General features: G+C 30.6%; 4 protein-coding genes across 5 annotated transcripts; 2 read left to right on the top strand and 2 right to left on the bottom strand.

The window, feature by feature from the left end:
• The first annotated feature begins 4,821 nt into the window (after window positions 1–4,821).
• On the top strand, window positions 4,822–6,670 carry LOC108912949 (U6 small nuclear RNA (adenine-(43)-N(6))-methyltransferase). The gene has a single exon (XM_018718380.1). It carries the CDS (start codon window positions 4,958–4,960, stop codon window positions 6,419–6,421), a length of 1,464 nt encoding a protein of 487 aa, XP_018573896.1. The 5' UTR covers window positions 4,822–4,957; the 3' UTR covers window positions 6,422–6,670.
• A 192-nt stretch (window positions 6,671–6,862) lies between these two features.
• Window positions 6,863–8,124, bottom strand: LOC108912961 (CCAAT/enhancer-binding protein gamma-like). The gene is made up of 2 exons (XM_018718392.2): window positions 7,703–8,124; window positions 6,863–7,652 (listed from the first exon to the last, which is right to left on the bottom strand). Exons 1-2 carry the CDS (start codon window positions 7,790–7,792, stop codon window positions 7,398–7,400), a joined length of 345 nt encoding a protein of 114 aa, XP_018573908.1. The 5' UTR covers window positions 7,793–8,124; the 3' UTR covers window positions 6,863–7,397.
• A 726-nt stretch (window positions 8,125–8,850) lies between these two features.
• On the top strand, window positions 8,851–14,413 carry LOC108912960 (UDP-glucose 4-epimerase). Of its 2 annotated transcripts, none has more exons than XM_018718390.2 (6): window positions 8,851–9,020; window positions 9,108–9,369; window positions 9,422–9,535; window positions 9,591–9,770; window positions 10,460–10,573; window positions 13,240–14,413. In XM_018718390.2, exons 1-6 carry the CDS (start codon window positions 8,941–8,943, stop codon window positions 13,645–13,647), a joined length of 1,158 nt encoding a protein of 385 aa, XP_018573906.1. In that variant the 5' UTR covers window positions 8,851–8,940; the 3' UTR covers window positions 13,648–14,413. The 2 variants fall into 2 exon arrangements, with proteins under 2 accessions (XP_018573906.1, XP_018573907.1); XM_018718391.2 differs by having other exon boundaries at window positions 8,925–9,034.
• Window positions 14,414–19,595: 5,182 nt separating this feature from the next.
• On the bottom strand, window positions 19,596–20,875 carry LOC108912946 (von Hippel-Lindau disease tumor suppressor). Its single transcript, XM_018718377.1, has one exon. The coding sequence runs from the start codon at window positions 20,854–20,856 to the stop codon at window positions 20,368–20,370; it is 489 nt and encodes a 162-aa protein (XP_018573893.1). The 5' UTR covers window positions 20,857–20,875; the 3' UTR covers window positions 19,596–20,367.
• Window positions 20,876–20,886: the final 11 nt, after the last annotated feature.

Below are 20,886 nucleotides of genomic sequence, written 5' to 3'. Positions count from 1 at the left end.
TGTTAAAATTTTATGTAACCGCTGAAGCCAAACAAAGGTTTCTGTTTACTCATCGTATGAAAAATATTAAGAAAATATTTCCAATGCAAACGTAAATACATCAACTTCCGACATACTTATAGTATTATACAAAATATGATGTAATTTCTTCTTATTTGCGTGCATATTATTTTATATCAAAACTGGAAATAGGATATAGACATTTATATTACATATTTATCCATTTCAAAATATTTATTCCAAGTTTAAAATTCCCGTTTTTATTATGTAATCGTCCTCCTCAAAATATTATAAATATACCTAGTGATTCCAAAAAAATTACAAACATTCTCTTTATGTGCAAATAAAACTGTTCCACCTTACAAACTATAAATACGTACCTATATTAAAAACGTTTTTCTTCAAATATGTTTCATTATTAGCTCTAATATTTTTTAATCTATTGTGAAGGTATTAAACTAATTCAAGAAAATTTAAAAATTGTTTAAAAAAAATCTTGTCAAATGTAGTCAACAGAACAGAAACAATGTTCTTCGGTACCAGAAATCTAAATAGGTAAAAGATATATAACTTCACAAAACAGATTCCTAATTTTTGACATTGCGGAAAATAATTACTCTATGAGCTACATATGTCCCAACTAGTACTTATTGAATTATACCAGAAAAACTTGAAAAAATAAATAACATTTTCTTTAATATCTTTCGACTAAGTACTTCGATTTAATTTCGTGAAATTTCTTATCCGGGTTTTTTTTGGGATGAGAAATTCGAATTAGTCTACAATTTTGTTGTATCTTCTGGAGCATTGGGAGCATTTAAACTGCCAAAACTTTTTTGTACCCTGGTGTATTTTAGTTTGTGCTAGAAAAATCATTTCTCACAACTTTTCTGCTTAAAAAATGTATACCTTGCTAATATCTCTAAAGCTAACCATTCTCAACAAAAAGGTATTCAAATTTGTAAATGCATAAAAAAAATTGTAAATATGCCTTTAAAGGAGACAGTGCAATTACAATTTTAAATTTCGTTTATTTAACAATTGACAGAGTAAAAAACATACTTGCTGAAAACAAGCTAATCAATCTAACACAATCTAAACAATGTAACCGATCTAAACGATCTAAAAATCTAAAAAATAACTAATTATTATTGACCTGTCTCAAAATGTCCACCACTTTCATGCATGCAGAGATTAATTATTTGCAAAAAATGAAACTGTACCGTTTGTAATTACCTCGAAGTAGTCGAGTGATATTAAAGAAAATTTTATTTATTTTTTCAACTTTGAGACCCTGTAGTTCCGTTATTATCAATTTTTGGACTAAGGCAAGCTGGTGGAGCGTTGTACAGACCCTTTAGAAACACCCTGTATATCTGAAAAAATATTTTCTCTACATGGCCTCTACTGGTTTAATTTTGAATCGAGTCTTCTCAACAAACATTGATTGAAGTCGTTGGTAATAATTACTTGAATACATTCTTCCAATAGCATGGTTAATTATAAAGACTTCTATAAATGACTAACCGCAAAATCGTGTGGGTGCAAAATTACCAGAAGAGTTTATCTAACCTTCACCCAGTTTAAAAAAATAATTAACCGAATTTTAGATTGCTACGTAGGTAGGTATATCGAGTAGTACTTCGACAACATAGCGATTTTATTTCAAAGGTCATCAAAAATTTGGTTGCATATTCATGCTAAAAGATAAAGAAACTTAAAAGGATGAGAAGGTTACCAGTATTTTAGAGGAAAATAAAAATATGCAAATGATCTCAGTCATTTCAAGTAATGATAAAATCTCTAGTTGTTACGCTTATGAATCATATAAAGGAACTTTGATTAAATAATCTGCGTTAGAAAGGAGAAAAAAATAGTTACTATGTTGCATTTCGTGTAGAGCTAGGTACGTCTTTTGACATAAAAGATCAATGGAATTTTATTTCATCGACTAACAAGCATGTCTGTATTATATTCGTCACACTGTACTGAGTTTCCATTTGTTTTATAGTATTCTCATTTATAATAATTGATGACAAAATTAATATATTTTTTTAATTTCATCTTATAACCCTCCTACAACAAAAGTTTAAGAAACAAAATTTAAAAGTAGGTTCCTATCATTGTATTTAGTGAAATAGTAGCCACATACCTCTTAAAACTGCATCTTTTCCGTAAAGGCAAAATATTTCGCTAAAATAAACCGTTAGAGTTCAAATAACTGTAGGTACCTATCTATTGTTATAAAATGCGTTTATGTACTCATGTGTAAGCACTCCTTTCTATTTTAAATATTAAACAAATATGAAAATGAAATAAATCGATGAAAATTATAAAAGTTGTTACTGTTTAATATTTTAAATAAATATTACATGATATTAGAAACTTAGCAAGTACTTAGGTCAAAACTTCTTTTTGATATTTTTATAAATTATCTCGTTTATAAAATTTATAAATCAAATTATGAATTTATCAACGCTTATTAGTAGAAGTCTTAAACGAACGGAAATTATAGATTGCTGACTTATCCCGACAATTATTAATAGGTACCCTCATAAAATTATCTGCATAAACCAAATATTGGCTTAGTAAATATTATTATAGGTGTCGTTAGTAATTTCGTAATATGACAGAATATAAATACTTGTAAATCACAGTTCAAAATCCTAAAAATTATTAATAAAATCTTAAAGCAACAAAACTAGTTCCTTTTGGTATGGCAAAACCTGAATTATTGTTTGTTGCAAAAATTAATATTTTATTAGCGAGTGTATGAGCTGTATGAGCATGAGCCAATAATGCCAATATAATATACATATACCTAAAGATGGTTACCTTTGACGCTTGAATTCTGTAGGATGGTTAGCATTGACCCTTGTGTAAAGGCCTAGCCTATAAAGCCAGTGGTGTAAGTTTATAAAATCCTTACGTATACAAAATTTAAAAGTCGGTATTATTATCAGAGAATAATTTGTCATATACTATAGACTACTTTGCTTCAATACACATAGAACCACCAAAATATTTTAATATATTCGGTTACACGGTTGAACTCCAAATCCTTCGCCTTACCGAGCACATCACGGCGGCCTTCAACAGGGGACAGTACACTGGTGCTGTCTTCCTGGACGTCGCAAAGGCCTTCGATACGGTTTGGCATGAAGGCCTACTGATGAAAATGCTCACCAACCAATATCCCATATCCTTTACCAAACTCATAAAATCCTACCTACACCACCGAAAATTCCGCATCCAAATCCAAGATTCCCTTTCCACCACCCGTCCCATGGAGGCCGGTGTCCCCCAGGGCACCGTCCTGTCCCCACACCTATACACCATTTACAACTCCGACATCCCACATCCCCCCAACACCAACATATACTTATACGCCGACGACCTGACAATCACATCCCAATCCGTAGATCCTAGATATTCCGTCTCCCTCCTCCAAAACTCCTTAGACCAACTTGAAACCTGGTGCAACAGGTGGAAAGTCAAAATTAATCCCAACAAAAGTTCGGCTATCCTTTTTACCAAACGAAAAATCCCACAAAACCTCGACAGACTGACACTATCCCAGGAACCTATCTCCTGGAATCGACAAACACGATACCTGGGCGTGACGATGGACCAGCGTCTCACGTGGAAACCGCACATCGTGGAGACGGTGGCGCGAGCGAAGACCACCAGGGCTAGGCTCTATCCCTTACTCAAAGGTGGAAACACCCTCAGTTTAAGGAATAAGCGAACGCTTATCAAGGTGGTACTTCAACCGCAGCTAACCTACGCCTCCACGGCGTGGGGTCACGCGGCAAAAAGCCACTTAAAGTCATTACAGGCTGTGGAAAACATAGCCCTCCGCACGGCCACCGACGCGCCCTGGTACGTAAGAAACACTGACATATTACGAGACTTACAATACACAAACGCTACACAGACAATAAGACAAAACGCGGAGAAACGATTTGACGTAGCCGCTAGACATGACAATCCCCTCCTCAGGCAAGCCGTTGACTACGTACCCGACGTGACCGACAAACACAAAAGACCTAGACACCAACTTTTTGACCCTGGGTGACCACCCCAATGACCCCCCCCCTGCCCGCTAACCTTTTCTGTTTCAGAGACAGCCAGGATCAAGAAACGAAGACAACGACACACACACACACACACACACACACCCCCCATACCCTCCTTAACCCTCCCCTCCCGCGCTAGCCTAAGGGCCACCTTAGCAAAGCGCATCCCAGGCTGCATAGCCGCACTACCCTACCCAACCATACCACACATAAACATGACACTACCCCCGGGGTTTACACAGACGAGCCGGCGAAGCAAGAAGAGCGCCAGAAGAAAGGGCCCTAGCCGGCGGGGCCCAGCCAGGACAAAAGGAGGTCCCACAAAGCGCCTACACCGGCCGCATTTGCGGTCGGGGTAGACGACGGATGGGGCCCACCTACGAAGGCTGTCCAGGCCTACACGAGATGAGGCAGGATAAAGAGGGATAATCCCCCTCGATCCCAAATCATTGAGGCCAATTTCTAGCCATAGAATAATGGCGCGCGGTTACAATTAGTAATTTTTTCCTGCATATTGGGTAATCCAATTATTAGATCATGCTAAATTGTTACTATTACAATTAATAAATTAAATCATTAATCTGCATTTATGATCAAAGATCATTCCGCTTCTCCCACATACATCGTTGTTCCAAAAGTAGCAACACGAAATTTAAGTTATACTACTCCAAGGATATTTATATCTTTGATACTACTCTTCTATTATCTCATCACAATGATCAATGGTGATAAGGCGCGTAAACGTTACTCATTCGTAATTTCTTTAACCTCAATTATGTTTTTTAAACGAAGATGTGATTCCGAAATACTTTTGTAATATATTTCGTGAAATTAGGTATGTTTTTAGTTTTTGTATAAAATTTTTCACATTCAGAAATATGTCGATGAACAAATATATGCATCCCAGAAATATTTATAAATCACCTCCGGATTTTAAAAAGTTAGCTTTAGACTTTCCGGAATTTAGACCTTTTGTAAAACAAGATATAACTGGAAAAGTAACTGTAGACTTTAAAGATGTTAACTGTCTCCGTGCTTTAACTTGTAGTCTGCTGAAAAAAGACTTTAGTCTTTTTGTTGAAATACCCCCGAGTAAACTCATACCAACGATCCCTTTACGTTTAAATTACATTCTGTGGATAGAGGATCTATTAAACTCTGTTGAAAGATTTAACGATATAATTGGCATTGATATTGGAACCGGTGCATCTTGCATATATCCTTTGCTTGCAGCCAAAAAGAATAAATGGTCAATGATTGCTACCGAAAAAGATACAGAGAGTGTTACTTGTGCTAAAAGCAATGTGAGAAATAATTCATTGCAGGACTTTATAACAATTGTTGAAGTGAAAGGGGGAAATCTACTAGAAGATGTAATTGATGACAAAGTATATGATTTTTGTATGTGCAATCCACCATTTTTCTCAAATGTAGAAGAGTTACACCCTTTTTTTAAATCTAGAAAAAGCAGCAGGCCTCATCCGAAGAATGCGTTCTGTGCTTCTGTTAACGAAGTTGTATCAAAAGGAGGGGAAGTTGAATTTATAACAAAATTGATTAATGAAAGCAAGAATTTAGGCGAAAGAGTTAAAATTTATTCTACTATGATCGGTCAGAAGTGTAGCTTACCCACATTGAAGAAAGCCTTACGAGAAGTAAAAGTAGAGAGTTTCATCGAAACTTATTTCTGTCAAGGAAATACAACAAGATGGGGTTTAGCTTGGACATTTTCGAAAGAATTTGATTTGAAAAAAATTCATGATCCCATCAAAGAGCAGTCTAAAAAAACTAAACCAAAACATCCTTTAATACATCCACTTCCCTTAACAAATGTAAATGAATATTCAATAACTTTCGCCGCTGATAAGTTACTAAAAATGTTTGCAGAACTTGAAATGGTAGTGGAAGAAGTCTCAAGAAATAAAAATATACTTCGTTACTTTGTGACTGCTTTCTCTAATACTTGGGCGAATCAAAGGAAAAAAAGAAGAGAGGAAATGAGGAAACATAAAAATGGAGCAAATGAACTTTCTGAAAATAACAATGACTCTGCTAACTCACCAAAAGGGCGGAATAGTACAAATACAGACAGTAATGACAATGATGTTGATCTAAAGAAGTCTCCTGGAAAGAGAACCCACGAGTGTTTCGATGGCTCGTTAATGAAAAAACTGAAAATAACTACAAACAGTGGAGAAGCAGCTGCAGTTTTTTTTAAATTTACACTAGCAGTTAGAATAGAAGAAACAAATATATATTTAGAATTGAATTGTGCTGAATGTGATAATAGAGAATATTTGCATCAGATATTGCAGTATATCAAGAATAATTTAAAAGTTTAAAATTGCATCGTTTTGAATGTAAAAATATTTTGTTTTTGACACATTGGAAATATTTATTTTTGTTACATATTATTAAAATAATTAATAATGTAATGTGATTTTATTTATGGATACAATTTAAATTCTCAGAAATGATGTTTTTAGTTTAATAACTGTATCATTGGAAAAAGTATGCATCAACGGTACGGTTAAGAATGTAAATAGTAGAAAAGGAATAGTTACACTTTCATCAAAATCGCTATTTTATAAAATCGGTATAAAAATCTTAATGAAAGTAATTGGCTTGTATTTAAAACAAGTTATTTATTATTTAATAAGTAGTAAACGATGTGAAAGAAAATAAAAATAAATTCAAAATATAAAAAACTTTATTTCATAAAATTGTTTAGATTAAATATATACAATTATACAGTAATAAACATTTAATTTTTCAACATGCACCTTAAAATAAGTTTTTTATAATAGTTAAAAAAAAACAAACGAGTACATATTACATAAAAAAATTAATTTGGATATGTGCATTTGTACTTCAGCTCATTTTATGACTACTTCATTCATTTTAAAATATGTAGTAACATTTAGCAAACGTGACTTCTATGTAATTTATCATAGAAATATACAAAACGGTATCACATTAGAAATCAATGTTTAAAAAATTAAAAACAAAAATTTTTAATTGCACAATACAGGTTTCAAAAAAATTCATTACAAATTATTCTATAAGATTAAAATGTAACATACGTTTCTATAAATAATGCAGTTATTAAAAATGTAAACCTTAAACCTGTGTTTTATTAAATTATAATGCAGAATTCTTTGAAGAAATAAAGAACTAAAATTGTGATAGTATGCAAAAATAATATTTTACATGTGATTTCAATAAATATTTGAGATCCACTAGCAAAATTCTTTTTACTAGCAACTGCTGACTCGTAACAGCTTAGTGTAGGCAAATTTTGTACAAAGCTTTACTGAATTAAGTATTCTTATCACTACTTGTCCCAGCAGACGAATCGTCTTGAAGCAGTTTTTGCAAGTTAACACCCTCAAATTTGGAGGAATCGACATTATTAGATGCATGTGCAAGAAAGAGCTCTTTTAGAAAGCCCAACTCCTTTGTAAGAGTTTTTACTTTTTCTTCTAGAACTGTGTTTTCATTCCTCAATTCATTTACTCTGTTTACGGTTTCCTGTGTCTTTTGCTTCGATTTGACACGGCTACGTTTCACAGCCTAAAATTGCATAATATGAGACAACAAATCATGTCTGAACCGTAACTCACCAAATTATTTCTGTCCCTTCTTTTTCTATATTCATCGGAATCTTCTCCCGATTCCGGTCCTTCTTTTTTTACACGACCCCTTCTAGGCATATTTCAAATGGAATAAAAATGCGTAGATGTATGAAAATTTAAAAAAGTGCCTTACAAAACTAATAGTATATGATATATTTCTGTCTATTAGTATGAATAAGATTGAGGAATATTCCAATTTTAATAAAAAAAAACTAAAACAACACCAAAATTATCAATGTCAATAAACCTTTTACTAATCTGTGATGTCAATGTTAACCAGCAGCGACATGTCAAAAAGTGACATAAGCAGATAAGGCATAAATGAGTCATTAGGCAAGTTCGGTATTGACATCTAGAGTCTAGAGGCTCTAGATGTATCTCTTTGTCTTTTCATCTCCTACAATTAGAAAAGAACAAAACCCATCTGGAGCGTCTAGATGGTAATACCCACATACTTCTATAGAAGGAATAGAAGGATAGAAGTATGTGGTAATACCGGACTTGCCTACTATAAAACACATTTTATTTTCTTCTTCATCTTCTTTAGGTTTGTAGTTTGCTAAAAATAAACAAGACCAAGGTGAAACGATCGAAAAATGCCAAATATTGTTAAAAAGAAATAGACTTATGAAAAATATATTTCAATTACATTTTTTTATGTCATTGCTTACTTTTTAGGTTTTATAAAAAAAATATAGTTATATATATTAAATCATTAAAACTGCAACCAATAAATTAGTGCTTGGTATTGAAAGTTGCCTATATGTTTGGTAAACTTCGCGTTACGAATTTTATTGACACAAAAGATACTTCCGTTGATAAAATAATTAATACTTCTTTTTAATAACAAGATAATGCCTAAACTAATTGTCATATGTTTCCTCAATATCCTAAAAAAATCAGAAATGAGAAAAATTAAAAATATCTGTATTTTAATTTCAACTCGAAAATTGGTACTTAGAGAAGTTATAAAAATATTTAGTTCTAATTGTGTATTCTTTATAGGAATAAATAAATAATAAGAATAATCTAAGATTTTAAATTAATGATGACGTGCCGACTAGTACCTGCTGGCGAAGATGCGCTGGCAGTGCTGGCTGCCTGACACGATTTTATATCTAGCTTCTGACTTCTGACACGCGATCGAGTCGTCGTTGATGTAACCAAATAAATGAACCTACTGTCGACGCTATCTCAAATTATAAACAAAAAATTTACTGATAACAATGCTCAATTTACTATATAAATCTAGTTATGTGTTCGTACTCTTTTATTATGCCATCATACCTCTCGGATATTTAACCAAGTAAGTAGATACAGGTAAGTTTTAATTAACTAATGAAACCATGTTTTTTAAAGTTTTATGTTAAAAACATAATTTTTTTGCCTGTAGGTGGTGGGTCACGATTGAAAAAATGAAGGGTAACAGCACAATATTAGTAACAGGAGGTGGAGGTTATGTAGGATCTCATACAGTAGTAGAACTGCTAAAGAATAATTACACCGTTATAGCATTAGACAATATGATCAACTGCTATTCTGGCAACGAAAAACCAGAGTCATTAAAAAGAGTCGAACAAATTACTGGAGAAACTGTTACATTCTACAATGTAGATATTCGGGATAGAGAGGCTTTAGATAAGATTTTTAAAACTGTATGTGTAGTTTTAATAGTATTCTAAATATTATTAACTTATTAATTTTTAGCACAAAATTGATTCTGTCATTCATTTTGCAGCTTTAAAAGCTGTAGGAGAATCTGTGAAAATTCCTCTAACCTATTACCAAAATAACGTTGGTGGATCAGCAACATTGCTCGAAGTCCGTTTTAAGAGACTAATTTTGCCATAACAACTATAGCAATTTTTACTTTTAGGTAATGGCTAAAAATGGTGTAAAAAGTATAGTATTTTCTTCATCGGCGACAGTTTATGGTAATCCACAGTTTTTACCTATTACTGAAGATCATCCTACAGGTCAAGGCTGCACAAATCCTTATGGAAAGACCAAATTCTTTGTTGAAGAAATTATGAAAGATGTTTGTACTTCAGATCCAGTGAGTATAAGTGCTATTTCGAAATTTCAGATAAGATTAATGCCTACTATACAATATTAGATAATGTTAACTGAAATTCAAGTGAAACATTGATAATTACTTATTAAAAGGGATGGATAATCTACAGTTTATTTGAAAAACAATATGTTAGCTAATATAAGTACTACATACTAAAAAAAAATAATATTCAATTTAATTTTTTATAAACTTATAGGTATTGCACAATTAATTCTCAGATTATTTCTGGCTGTATTAAAAATCCTTTCTAACGTGTTTACTGAAGAATAGTTAATTTAGTGTTAACTATTAATAAAATTTAAGTGTCACATATTAACCAATCAGGATGAAGAAATTGCCATTGATTATTTCTTATTACATCATTTCAAATATATGACGATGAAGAAGACTTTACTCATCATCTTTTATTCTAATTTTCACTACAGCTAAAAATATAAACTGAAAAATATTCAAACGTTGTGTGTGTGTGTGTGTATACTAAATGATATTTTAAATTTGATCTTTTTTATAAAGGTCAATGTCTGAATATATAATTACTTGATTACTGAGATCCACCAAATATTTTTATTTTAAAAAAATCCAAGTTGTTTTTTGAGCAATTTGTTAATTATTTAATTTGCGAATATCCAAAATTATATGTGTGGGCTCCTAAGCTAATGTGTTTGTTGTAGGAATGGAAAGTGATCCTTTTGAGGTACTTTAATCCGGTGGGTGCACATGACTCAGGGATGATAGGAGAAGATCCTTCAGGAATACCAAATAATTTGATGCCATATATTTCTCAGGTAAACTTTCATATAATTTTACAGTGTAATCTATATACAGTTAGGTACTTGTGAAACTGGTCTGAAATACTGGTATAACATCTTTTTTAACCTCTTCAATTATGACACGCTGTTTTTAAGAATTTGTAAATAATTTTTAAAAGGTTTTGCATTTCAAGATCTAAGTCACCTGTTTACAGAATGATCGAACAAGTACAGAGACTATTTCGTGGAAATACAATACAAAAAACATAGATAAGAAATTATTAAATGTATTTAAATAATTTGAACGTTTACCTTATCGCAAACATTACCTTATCTGAATATTCCACTTAAAAATATTATACAAAAACATTGTTAATGTTATTTAAAAATATAAATTATTTTAGATATATGTTCAGTGAAATTACAAGTTATTGGGTGTTTTAGAATTATGTACCATAAATTCTATTTCTTGTGGTGATAGAATACTAAAAAAAATTTTATGAACTCTGTGTATCATCTTTTTTCCTTTTTGAAGATGCACAAAAATATATGTTTTTATATGAGCTTTGATTATTATCTCCAAAAAATTTATTGCACTGTTTTTTTTTTGTTCGGTTAGACGTTCTTAAATTTTACAGACCATAAAATAATATCGCTTTTTAAAATAATTGGAAAAACTAAGTAATTAACATGAAAATAAGAATAAAGAGTTAATATTTTTAATGAACTTAAACAACTCATGTTAAGAATTTAGAAAATATATTTATTTTTTGTTTTTAAATCGGTATTATGTTGAAAAATGCTCTTGACAGATTATAATAACAACACTGCCATAAGCTTATCACATGTCAATCGAATTGAAATCAGAAATGGTGGGCAATCTCCTGGATTTGGAGGTCTTGGAGAAATAATGCCTCAAATTTATATAACTTTTTTTTTTCTTTGGGCTTACCCTATAGCAAGGGTCGGCAACTGGCGGACCGCGGTCCAGATCCGGACCGCTGAATGTAAAATACTGGACCGCCAAAAATTTTTTGAAAGTATAAATTACTCAAATAAATTATTTAAAAAATGTTTTTTACGTTTAAGTGCCAATCTTATCAATTTTTCTAGTATTTTACAATTGTGCGAGTGTTTTGAGTTCTTAATTAGTAAGCAGATTAAATTTGAGTCCAAATTAAAATAAAAAAATAAGAAATATGAATTTTTTTCTGGACCTAGTTAAAAATTTTCAAAAATATCCGGACCCCACCTAAAATTACTTGCCGACCCCTGCCCTATAGAGTTATTAGCTTTTGAGGTTGAGAGTTGAAAATTGATGTTTTGTTATAAGTGTTTTATTTTACAGTAAATTTGGATAATTTTTGGATAAAAAAATACTGTGCAGCAATTTGTAGTATACTAATTTATTTAATTTAGCGATAGCTACATTAGGGAGCCAGGGTCACAGCACTCTCGACAGTGTTGACACCAAAAGAAAATTATAGGCCTTCTTCTTTATTTTTATCGCCATTTTTAATGTTTTGTACTTTTTAAGTGAAAAAGATGTATTTGTTTGTATAAACGGCTCTTGACAAGTATATTTAGTGTTGGATATAAAATCAATTTAAAAAACATGCTATCAGCATTTAGGAGACTTTCTAGTTTTCACAATTTCAATCGTAAAAAGCAGCGAGAAGGTTAATTTATGCTTTCGAGAAAATCAGTTTAAATATCTATAACAGATTTTTTTCTTTGTATTTTTAATTTTATTTTTATTAATTTTCTTTGTTTACCTTCTTTACTCTGAATAGTAAAAATTTGTGAATAGATTATTTAATTTTTTAGCAATTGTTTTAATAGGCAATGTTATTAGGAGGATTAATATTTGGCACGCGTTTCCACTTTTTGAGTTTTTTTAATGAAAACAAAACGGTTTAGTTAATTTTAATTTTGAAAAGAATACATTTTTTGTGTAGAAAAATACCCCAAAATCTGCTTTAGCCTAAAAATATTCCCTGTTTAGAACTTAACAAACGTTATCTCTAATTGAAAACTAATCGGTCTATTTAGGCAAAACATATGTCAAAATTCACAAAAAATAATTAGTTTAACGCATTGTACCTTTAAAAAAAAACGTTAATAGAAAAAATCTTAATTTTGAATATTGCATTATCCCTATAATTTGTGGTACATTGTCCTGGAACTGTGTTTATCATGTTTAATTTTAAAACTTATTTATATACAGTGTGTCCAATGTCCATAGACGGAGTTGAAAAGAGGGAAATAATGCATAGTGTATTGAAAATTGTTCAAACTACTTTGTAAACCTTTTCAGTAATGTATTGAACATTGCCAATAAACTTGAGCTCAATCGATCCAGTAGTATTCGAGTCCATAACTGACACACAGACTAACATTGATTTATACATATATAAATTTTATGAAAAAGGCTAATGTTTGTTAAAAAAATCTTGTACAAAGAAATCGTTAGAAATATAGCAATGAATTTTATCCTGAAAACTCAATAATACAGTATATCAATTAAAATATACATAAAACACAATCTATTTGCCAACATTTAATATATAAATAGTATTCATATATTTTAGCCGTAAAGTATTTTGTTGATGTAATTATTTATCCATGTTTCCACTTGATACTTATTTAATATCGTCTTTAAGCTTTTTACGATGTCACAGGTCTCGCCTTTTGCTTTTCAGGTAGCGGTAGGTCGTAGAGAGAAACTCCAAGTATTTGGAGGCGATTACGAAACCCCAGACGGAACTGGAGTCAGGGACTACATTCACATAACTGATCTCGCTATAGGGCATTTAAAAGCACTGGAAAAGATTTTCCAGTGCGACTTCAGGTCCTGGAAAGCCTACAATTTGGGCACAGGGCGTGGCTATTCAGTATTAGAAATGGTGAAAGCTTTTTCCGAGGCCTCAGGGAAACAGATAAAGTACGAAATAACATGCAGAAGGGAAGGTGACATCTCTGCGTGTTATGCGGACGCCAGTTTGGCCAAGAAGGAGCTGAACTGGACAGCCACAAGAGACGTGAAAGATATGTGTAAAGACACTTGGAATTGGCAGAATAAGAATCCAAAAGGTTTCCAAAAATCTTAATTTTATTAATTTCAGACTCGTAATTGTTCATTTTTTTTTTCGATAAAAAACAGCTAAAGCTATCTAACTTAATGAAATTTATCAGTGACTTATTAATAGATTGATAATGATAATGACTTGTAAGGAGATTGAGTGTTGTAGATTACTATCATGAAATAAACGTTCGTAAAATTATGAACGTCTGATTAGTTTGAAAATTGAATTGAATTGAAAAGCAACTGCACTAAAAAGGACAGAAAAATATCAAATAATTATTTTTGCAATCTGATATCAACGATGTGATAAATTAAATATTTTCAATAAATTTTCAAAGATAATATACAGGGTGTAATGGTGAATGGGGGTCATATTTATAACGAAAATACCTTTGACATCTAGAAACAAATTTGTTTTTACAAGGGAGAAATGAGTTTAAGTGCAGTTTAAAAGACAAATTTTCAACTCGACCATTATTTGATTTAAAAAAATATATATATTTCAGGCTATTATTCTAGGGAACATCTCTAAAAAAATGGCCCTCACTTATAGTTACATCCTGTATAGTGTAGCAGAAGGTATAGTATTTTGTTAAATTTCAATTTTGTTGATAATGAAAATCACTTTAAATTTTAATATTTATAATAAATTTTAAAAGCTTAAGTTACTGTACAACTTTAAAATTGACAATATAAATTTTTTTATGTATAACTTTCAGTGGCGGCTCGTGACATTGAGAATAGGTGAAGTATTGATTGACTAAAAAAATGCGCTTGAGGCGAAAATTTCAAATTTTCAAGGCTAAACGTCTTTAAATGAATCTGGAAATTTTTACTTGAATTTACAATATTACCGAAAAACTGACGTTCGCGAGGAGTTTCATTTAGGTTTTATAAAAAATAGAAATATTAGTTTGGCTTGTGGACTTCTGCAAACATTAACTTACACCGTATATGTCCTAAAGAAGGTTCGTGATTATGTCAGCCTTGCTTGACGTTCCCAAAATTGTTAAATACCTCCTTATTTCACAAGCCCGATTTCACACAATTAAACACGGCTTACAGAAAAGTTTTTTTTAAATAAACACTTCCACACAACCACTTACACTCCAAATACCATTCATTCCGAAAGTTCTGAACGTACATTTTGTCTTTTGACTTCCTCCTTTTTTCCACATCGAGAGAAGGCACGGAGGTCTTTCGCAATTTAAAAAATCTTTTTGTCCTCAATTTTCCATCTGGAAAATGGCGTTTCTAATAAAATACATACTGGATCATACATAGGAAACATTTCTACAATTATTGACACAAAACAAATATTAACAAAGAACCGCTATAATCGTGCACTGGGTGACGTATCGTATAAACTGATTAAAGGCAGGCGATGGGCGATAACGATGACAATGCGGCTTCAATTTCTGCGTCACTCGTTCCCCATGCCGTAGTTTAATCATGTATTGGCCGCCTCGTTGCCATGACAACCACCGTAAACAATGCTACGAAGTAAAGCAAAACAACAAACTGATTCGATCGTATCACTTGTTTATACTATACGTTGTATGGTCCGAGGTTGATGTTCGCGCTCAACGAAGGCAATGTTTTTTTAGAAGGCGTTGACCGTGCTAGTTATTTCTGAGTATAAAACAAACAAAGAAAATACATTATCAATATAGAATTATACCTAAATTATAAAATTTATATAAAATTAAAAATAATTTTAAATTGCACAACCAAATGGAAATTTTAGGTGAAGCGGTGTGTCACTTGCGTCACCTGACAAGCCGCTACTGATAACTTTAACAAATATTTCAGGAAACGTTTATTGTAAAAACACACTTTTTTCAAAAATCTATGGAAACTAAGTTATCATGTAGAAAAAACCTACCAAGTTGTCTGTTAATTGCCAAAATTGTAATTATTATTTATTGCGTAACGTATCTAACATCATATTTATTATAGTTGCAGCTAGAGTCATACTTGTATTGTATTAAAAACATTTTAAAGAACTTATCCTAATTTACAGATTAGTATTGAAAAAGAATAATTACGAAAGGATGTTTCAAATTTTTTAATCCAAAATTTTCCTGTGATAGACAGTAATCAACAAATAGTCATACAATATTCGAAAATTATTTTTTATATGGAAAAAATTGAAACATTAATGATGTAAATCTTTATTAATACCCCTGTAAATTTGTTGATGATTTCCCGTAAGTGGGTGTGTATGTTAATTAAACTATTTACTATTAAGCTGATACAGGTGTATTTATCCATTGCATTTGTTAAGAATTAGTTGATTAAATGTACCAGTGAAATTATTGGAATGTATGTTCTTAATGGACTTAAAAAATTGTGATTGTACAAATTTTCTAAAAATATATATTTTAATTATATTTGGTATATCTTTTCTTGCTATACATCCATCCTTTAGAACTTTAAACATGTATCGTATTTATTATGGCTTTGATGAAAATAACTCTCAAAATAAGCTATTTAGTCCAGACGGTATCTGTTTCAAAAAGTCCATATTTGGGTGAATTGTATATCCAGGGAGAATTTTTGCTTTCACAAGTCACTAAAAATGAAAATTTTTCAATATGCATAAAAAACGTGGGCTTAACTTTGGCGGCAAAACATGTTAAAAAAATTTGAAAAATGTGATATTTTTCTTCCTATTTGATTATGTTGATTACAGAATAAGAGTTGATTTTAGGCGAAAATGGAAGAGGAAAAAATTTTTGTAATTAAATTTTTTACAAAATATGACTAGTTACAAATCGAATGAATCATGATTATTCCATTTAATTTCGGTCTTTTGATAGTGATGTTTAAATTAAAATACAGAATGTTAAAAACTGAACTGTCGTATATACAGGGTGTGCCATTTAACACTCCCGCTGCCAATGTCTCCGAAATCAAGAAATTTATTTTAGTTCCGGAAACTGGGGTTGTTTGGTCCCTCGAATAGCTTCAAATTCCAGTTAGTTAATTCAAATGTTTCCGTATAGATGGTGCAGCGGTACTAAAAAATTTTTTGATCCTTGAAACATGTATGATGTAACAGAAAAATCTATTATTTTATTTAAACCACACTGAGATAAAATATTCTTTTAAAATATTGTTATAATGGCTTTATTCACACCACATACTAACTAACAAACAATAAATTATATAAAAAAAACAAATGATCAACTACAGAAAAAGAAATTTGTACAATGGTAAATCTTAAAAAAGGGAAAAGATGAACCGTATTATATCAAATATTAAAAAATTCAGTCATAGGTGGCTTATGTCATTTGTTTAAAATAAAACATGTAAACAGATGACACATTTTTTTGATGTAACTATACTAGTTATAAGATTTACCATTGTACAATTTTTTTATGTAGTTGATCATTTGTTTTTTTTATAATTTATTGTTTATTAGTGGTGTGATTAAAGCTATTATAACAATATTTTAAAAGAATATTTTGTCTCAGTGTGATTTAAATAAAAAAATAGATTTTTCTGTTACATCATACATTGCATATTGAAATCGATATGTCTCGAAAACAAGTAAATATTGGGAAAAACTTTACATTACAAAAATTACTCAAAATTTAACGATCTTTGAGATGGCATTTCCACATTCTAGGAATCAAAACATTTTTTAGTTTCGCCATGCCATCTATACAGAGATTTGAACTAACAATTTTAACTGCAATTTGAAGCTCTACGAGGGACCTGCCAACCCCAGTTTCCGGAACTAAAATAATTTTTTTCATTTTATAGATATTGGCGGAGTATTGAATGGAACACCCTGTATATATTTTTAATAAATTTATTTATTTTGTGATAAAAATCCAACAAGCAGAGCCCAATTACAAGTTACATTTAAAGAAAAAACAAACAAAAAAATAAGTAAAGTAAAATTACTCAAAATCACTTAAAAATATCTGCAGATAAATAACAATAGGGAAAATATTTAAAACAAACAATATAATCTTCAGAAATAAGAGTTAAAAATATATGTGTAACACATAATTTTAAATAGAAATAGTATGGAATGCTTAGTTTGAAAAAAAAAAATTTGTTTGCTCCATTGATGAAATATTGTTCTAAACATTGGAAAAAAAATTCTCACCAAATTTCAGCTCTTAATTTTAATTTTAAGTACCCGCTATTTGATTTTTAAATTTTCCCATTCATTTAACACGTAAACACATTTTTTTTTTAGTTACCTATATCTCAGCTGCATTTCACGTTATTTTATTGTCCATAAGCAATAATTATAGGGGACTTTTAACAGTTTCATTGCTAAAAGATCTTAACTTTAATTTTTATTGACTTTTGCATTTTTCTCACAAATGACCAAACTGCTTACAGCAAAAACGTAAATGATATTTTTATAGGAAATTAAATTTGCTATAAAAAGGTCCTCTGTATTTAAGCTTAGATACTGAGCAGCAAATTTAATTTCCTGTACAATGTAAGTCTAGTAATTTGAGAAAAATGCAAAAATCGATAAAAATGAACTTTCAAGATTTTTTAGTGAAACTATCAAGTTGCTTAGATCCTACTATGGACAGTTTCAAAGAACAAAGATTCCAGATAATTATCGCCTATGGACAATAAAATAATGTCAAATGCAGCTGAGATATGGATTATTAAAAAAGAAAAGTAGGTTTCAGTGTTAAATGAATGGGAAAATTTTTAAATCAAAATAGCGAGTACCTACTTAAAATTAAAACCAGAAAGGTGAGAATTTTTTTCCAATGTTTAGAACAATATTTCGTCAATGGAGTGAAAGAAAATAAATTTGTTTTCAAACAAAGTACTCTAATGGAATATATTTGAATATATTCTTGAAAAAATACTTTACAATTAAAAACGGTTGCAATATTTATTGTTTACCATACTGATACAATGAAAGCTTTTTTGGAACTGTTGATTCCACCAATACCTCTGCCTCTATTTACAAGTGTTGGTGCATGTCTTTTTTGTGAATTGCTGTACATATAGATGTAAGTTATCGTCATGTCCATAAATTCGTCGTTACTGTATTTACCACAAAAAGAAGGGAATTATATAATTTTTTCAATTTGTGTAATTTATGCTAAAAGCCCTTAACTTTTGTTTATTTTTACCAAATTTGCATAGCCTTGAACTTGAAATAATTGAAACTGTATCCCAATGAGTGTGACGACAAGTCATGTCGATATTGGAACGGTGTATCTAATAAATGAAGTTATTCACATGATGTTAAATGACATGAAAGTACCTACCTGCAATATGTAATACCTATCAAAATTTCTTTAGACTATAAAATAATATCACATCAAGATATTTTGTTTAGTATGTTAATGTCATAGGATCAAAACCTTAATCAGCCAGAACATCGGAGAAACAACACCATCTCATGTCTGAATACCATAAATTTAATTACGCAAGCTACTAGCTCTTATAACAACTAAGTCTTAAATGGAACATACAATACATCCTTAGGTAAAAAAAAACAATACGATTATATTGTAGGACTTCTAATGACTAATCTAATGTAAATGAAAGGGTTTTATTTATAAAAACAAAGAAAAATATTAATCACATTTATTTCATTTCTGTCCATACAAAAATTCTGTGGTAAGATGAATATATAAACATATAAGTATAATTTTATAAACATATAACAAAAGCTACTAATCATAAAAATGTTTGTGTTGCACACTTGTTCTACTTACAATTTATGTAGGATGTTTTGTAATGAAAATCGTTATCTCGTTTTATCAAACAACTTAAGAGAACTGACATACAAGTTTAATTGAACAATTTTGGCTTTGGTTTTTACCAGTTTTCATAAATCTTATTTTTTAATAATTTTTAATTTTACCGAAATTTAATTGCCAACATGAAGGAAATAAAATTACTATTCCAAATAAAATTACTGACCATGTGGCTTGTAATCATTTATTAAGGCTCTATACAAATTAAATATGTAGTGTAATAACTTTTTTGTTCTCTTTTTTATGCGAATACTGACAACTTACAGTCTGGAGGTTTTTTAAAATGCCATCTTTAGTGTTTAGAAAAATTTATATTTTTTTAAGTGTAATAATTTTCTCAATTAGCTCACCCTTTTTGACCGAGGACACCTAGAAGTTTGGTGGCCAATAAAAAAAAGATACATGAAGTGCACATTTCTTCCAAATATCAATTAGGTATATCTTCTTCACTTCTTTAGAAAATCTAAAAAGTTTCCTACAAATTTTTTTCTATATCGAAAAATAAGAACAAAATAGGGATACACTTATGTTCGATATTTAATGAAAAAATTTTGAAAAAACGTAATAATCCCCGAGTTTATAACTAACAATTATGTAAAGAGCTGGTTACTGTTATTTCAAAACTGTCGGTTTTTATTTCTGTGGCTATAGAAATAGCTACAGACACCATTTACAATTATTTTGGTTAAAAAGCAACATACATATTTAGTTCTATTACTACATAGTTTTTCAGATCCTCACAGGAAATTACAGAGGTTATCACACTTGATTCTGCTGGTATCATATATAAACTTCTTTCTTATTCTTATTAACCCATTTACGATAATATTACCCATGAATGAACAATAGTTTTATAAAAACCACATTTGGTGCGACATTTCAACTTCAAATTTGCCATTTTAATTTATCGAAAATATTCAAACAAGGTACATGAATTACCTTTCACATCTCGATCAGTCTTATCTCCCCATGTAATGTTGTATTTATTAATAAACTTGTATATCAACTGCTGATTGAGAATTTCTATGTTCAATGATTCGTTTTAAATCTTCAGCTAAAGGTTTTGGTAGTTCTAATTTATCAACATCTTCAACAGTTCGAAAATGATTCCTGACTTCAATTAATGATCTATATTTTAAAGTATATAAGGGCAAGGTAATATTGACTCTGATTCTCGCTTCATAATTCTCTGGGATTTCTCTATCTGGGAATCTCTCTTGTAAGTATTCCCTGCTAGTTTTAGGATTGTATATAAAACCTTTTTCTATGTGTAACCTGTCTTTAGTCTTCATGTCCAATGCTATCCATGGATGATTTTTATATGTGTTAACATCCAAAAAATGATCTTTTTCTAGAATCCGGTACCTTACATACCTTCCATCAAAATCAAGCCATATCAGTTCCACCATCCTATCTGTTTTATTTATAAAGCGAACATAAGCTCTGTCTTCATTTCGAAGGGACCGAGGCAACATTTTTTAAGAATCGCGCCACTGTCTGCTGTC

This window comes from Anoplophora glabripennis, unplaced genomic scaffold, assembly GCF_000390285.2.
Source record: "Anoplophora glabripennis isolate ALB-LARVAE unplaced genomic scaffold, Agla_2.0 scaffold484, whole genome shotgun sequence".
Lineage (NCBI taxonomy): Eukaryota > Metazoa > Arthropoda > Insecta > Coleoptera > Cerambycidae > Anoplophora > Anoplophora glabripennis.
The sequence above is the reverse complement of the archived record's forward strand: the minus strand, read 5'-3'. Positions and strand labels throughout refer to the sequence as shown.

Bases quoted from the DNA above. Each gene is read 5' to 3' on its own strand.
- LOC108912949 (XM_018718380.1), top strand. From the start codon at position 4,958: ATGTCGATGAACAAATATATGCATCCCAGAAATATTTATAAATCACCT.
- LOC108912961 (XM_018718392.2), bottom strand. From the start codon at position 7,792: ATGCCTAGAAGGGGTCGTGTAAAAAAAGAAGGACCGGAATCGGGAGAA. The intron at 7,653-7,702 runs GTGAGTTACGGT...ATGCAATTTTAG, and splicing joins GAAGGGACAGAAATAATTTG to GCTGTGAAACGTAGCCGTGT.
- LOC108912960 (XM_018718390.2), top strand. From the start codon at position 8,941: ATGCTCAATTTACTATATAAATCTAGTTATGTGTTCGTACTCTTTTAT. The intron at 9,370-9,421 runs GTATGTGTAGTT...ATTAATTTTTAG, and splicing joins TAGATAAGATTTTTAAAACT to CACAAAATTGATTCTGTCAT. The intron at 9,536-9,590 runs GTCCGTTTTAAG...TTTTACTTTTAG, and splicing joins GATCAGCAACATTGCTCGAA to GTAATGGCTAAAAATGGTGT.
- LOC108912946 (XM_018718377.1), bottom strand. From the start codon at position 20,856: ATGTTGCCTCGGTCCCTTCGAAATGAAGACAGAGCTTATGTTCGCTTT.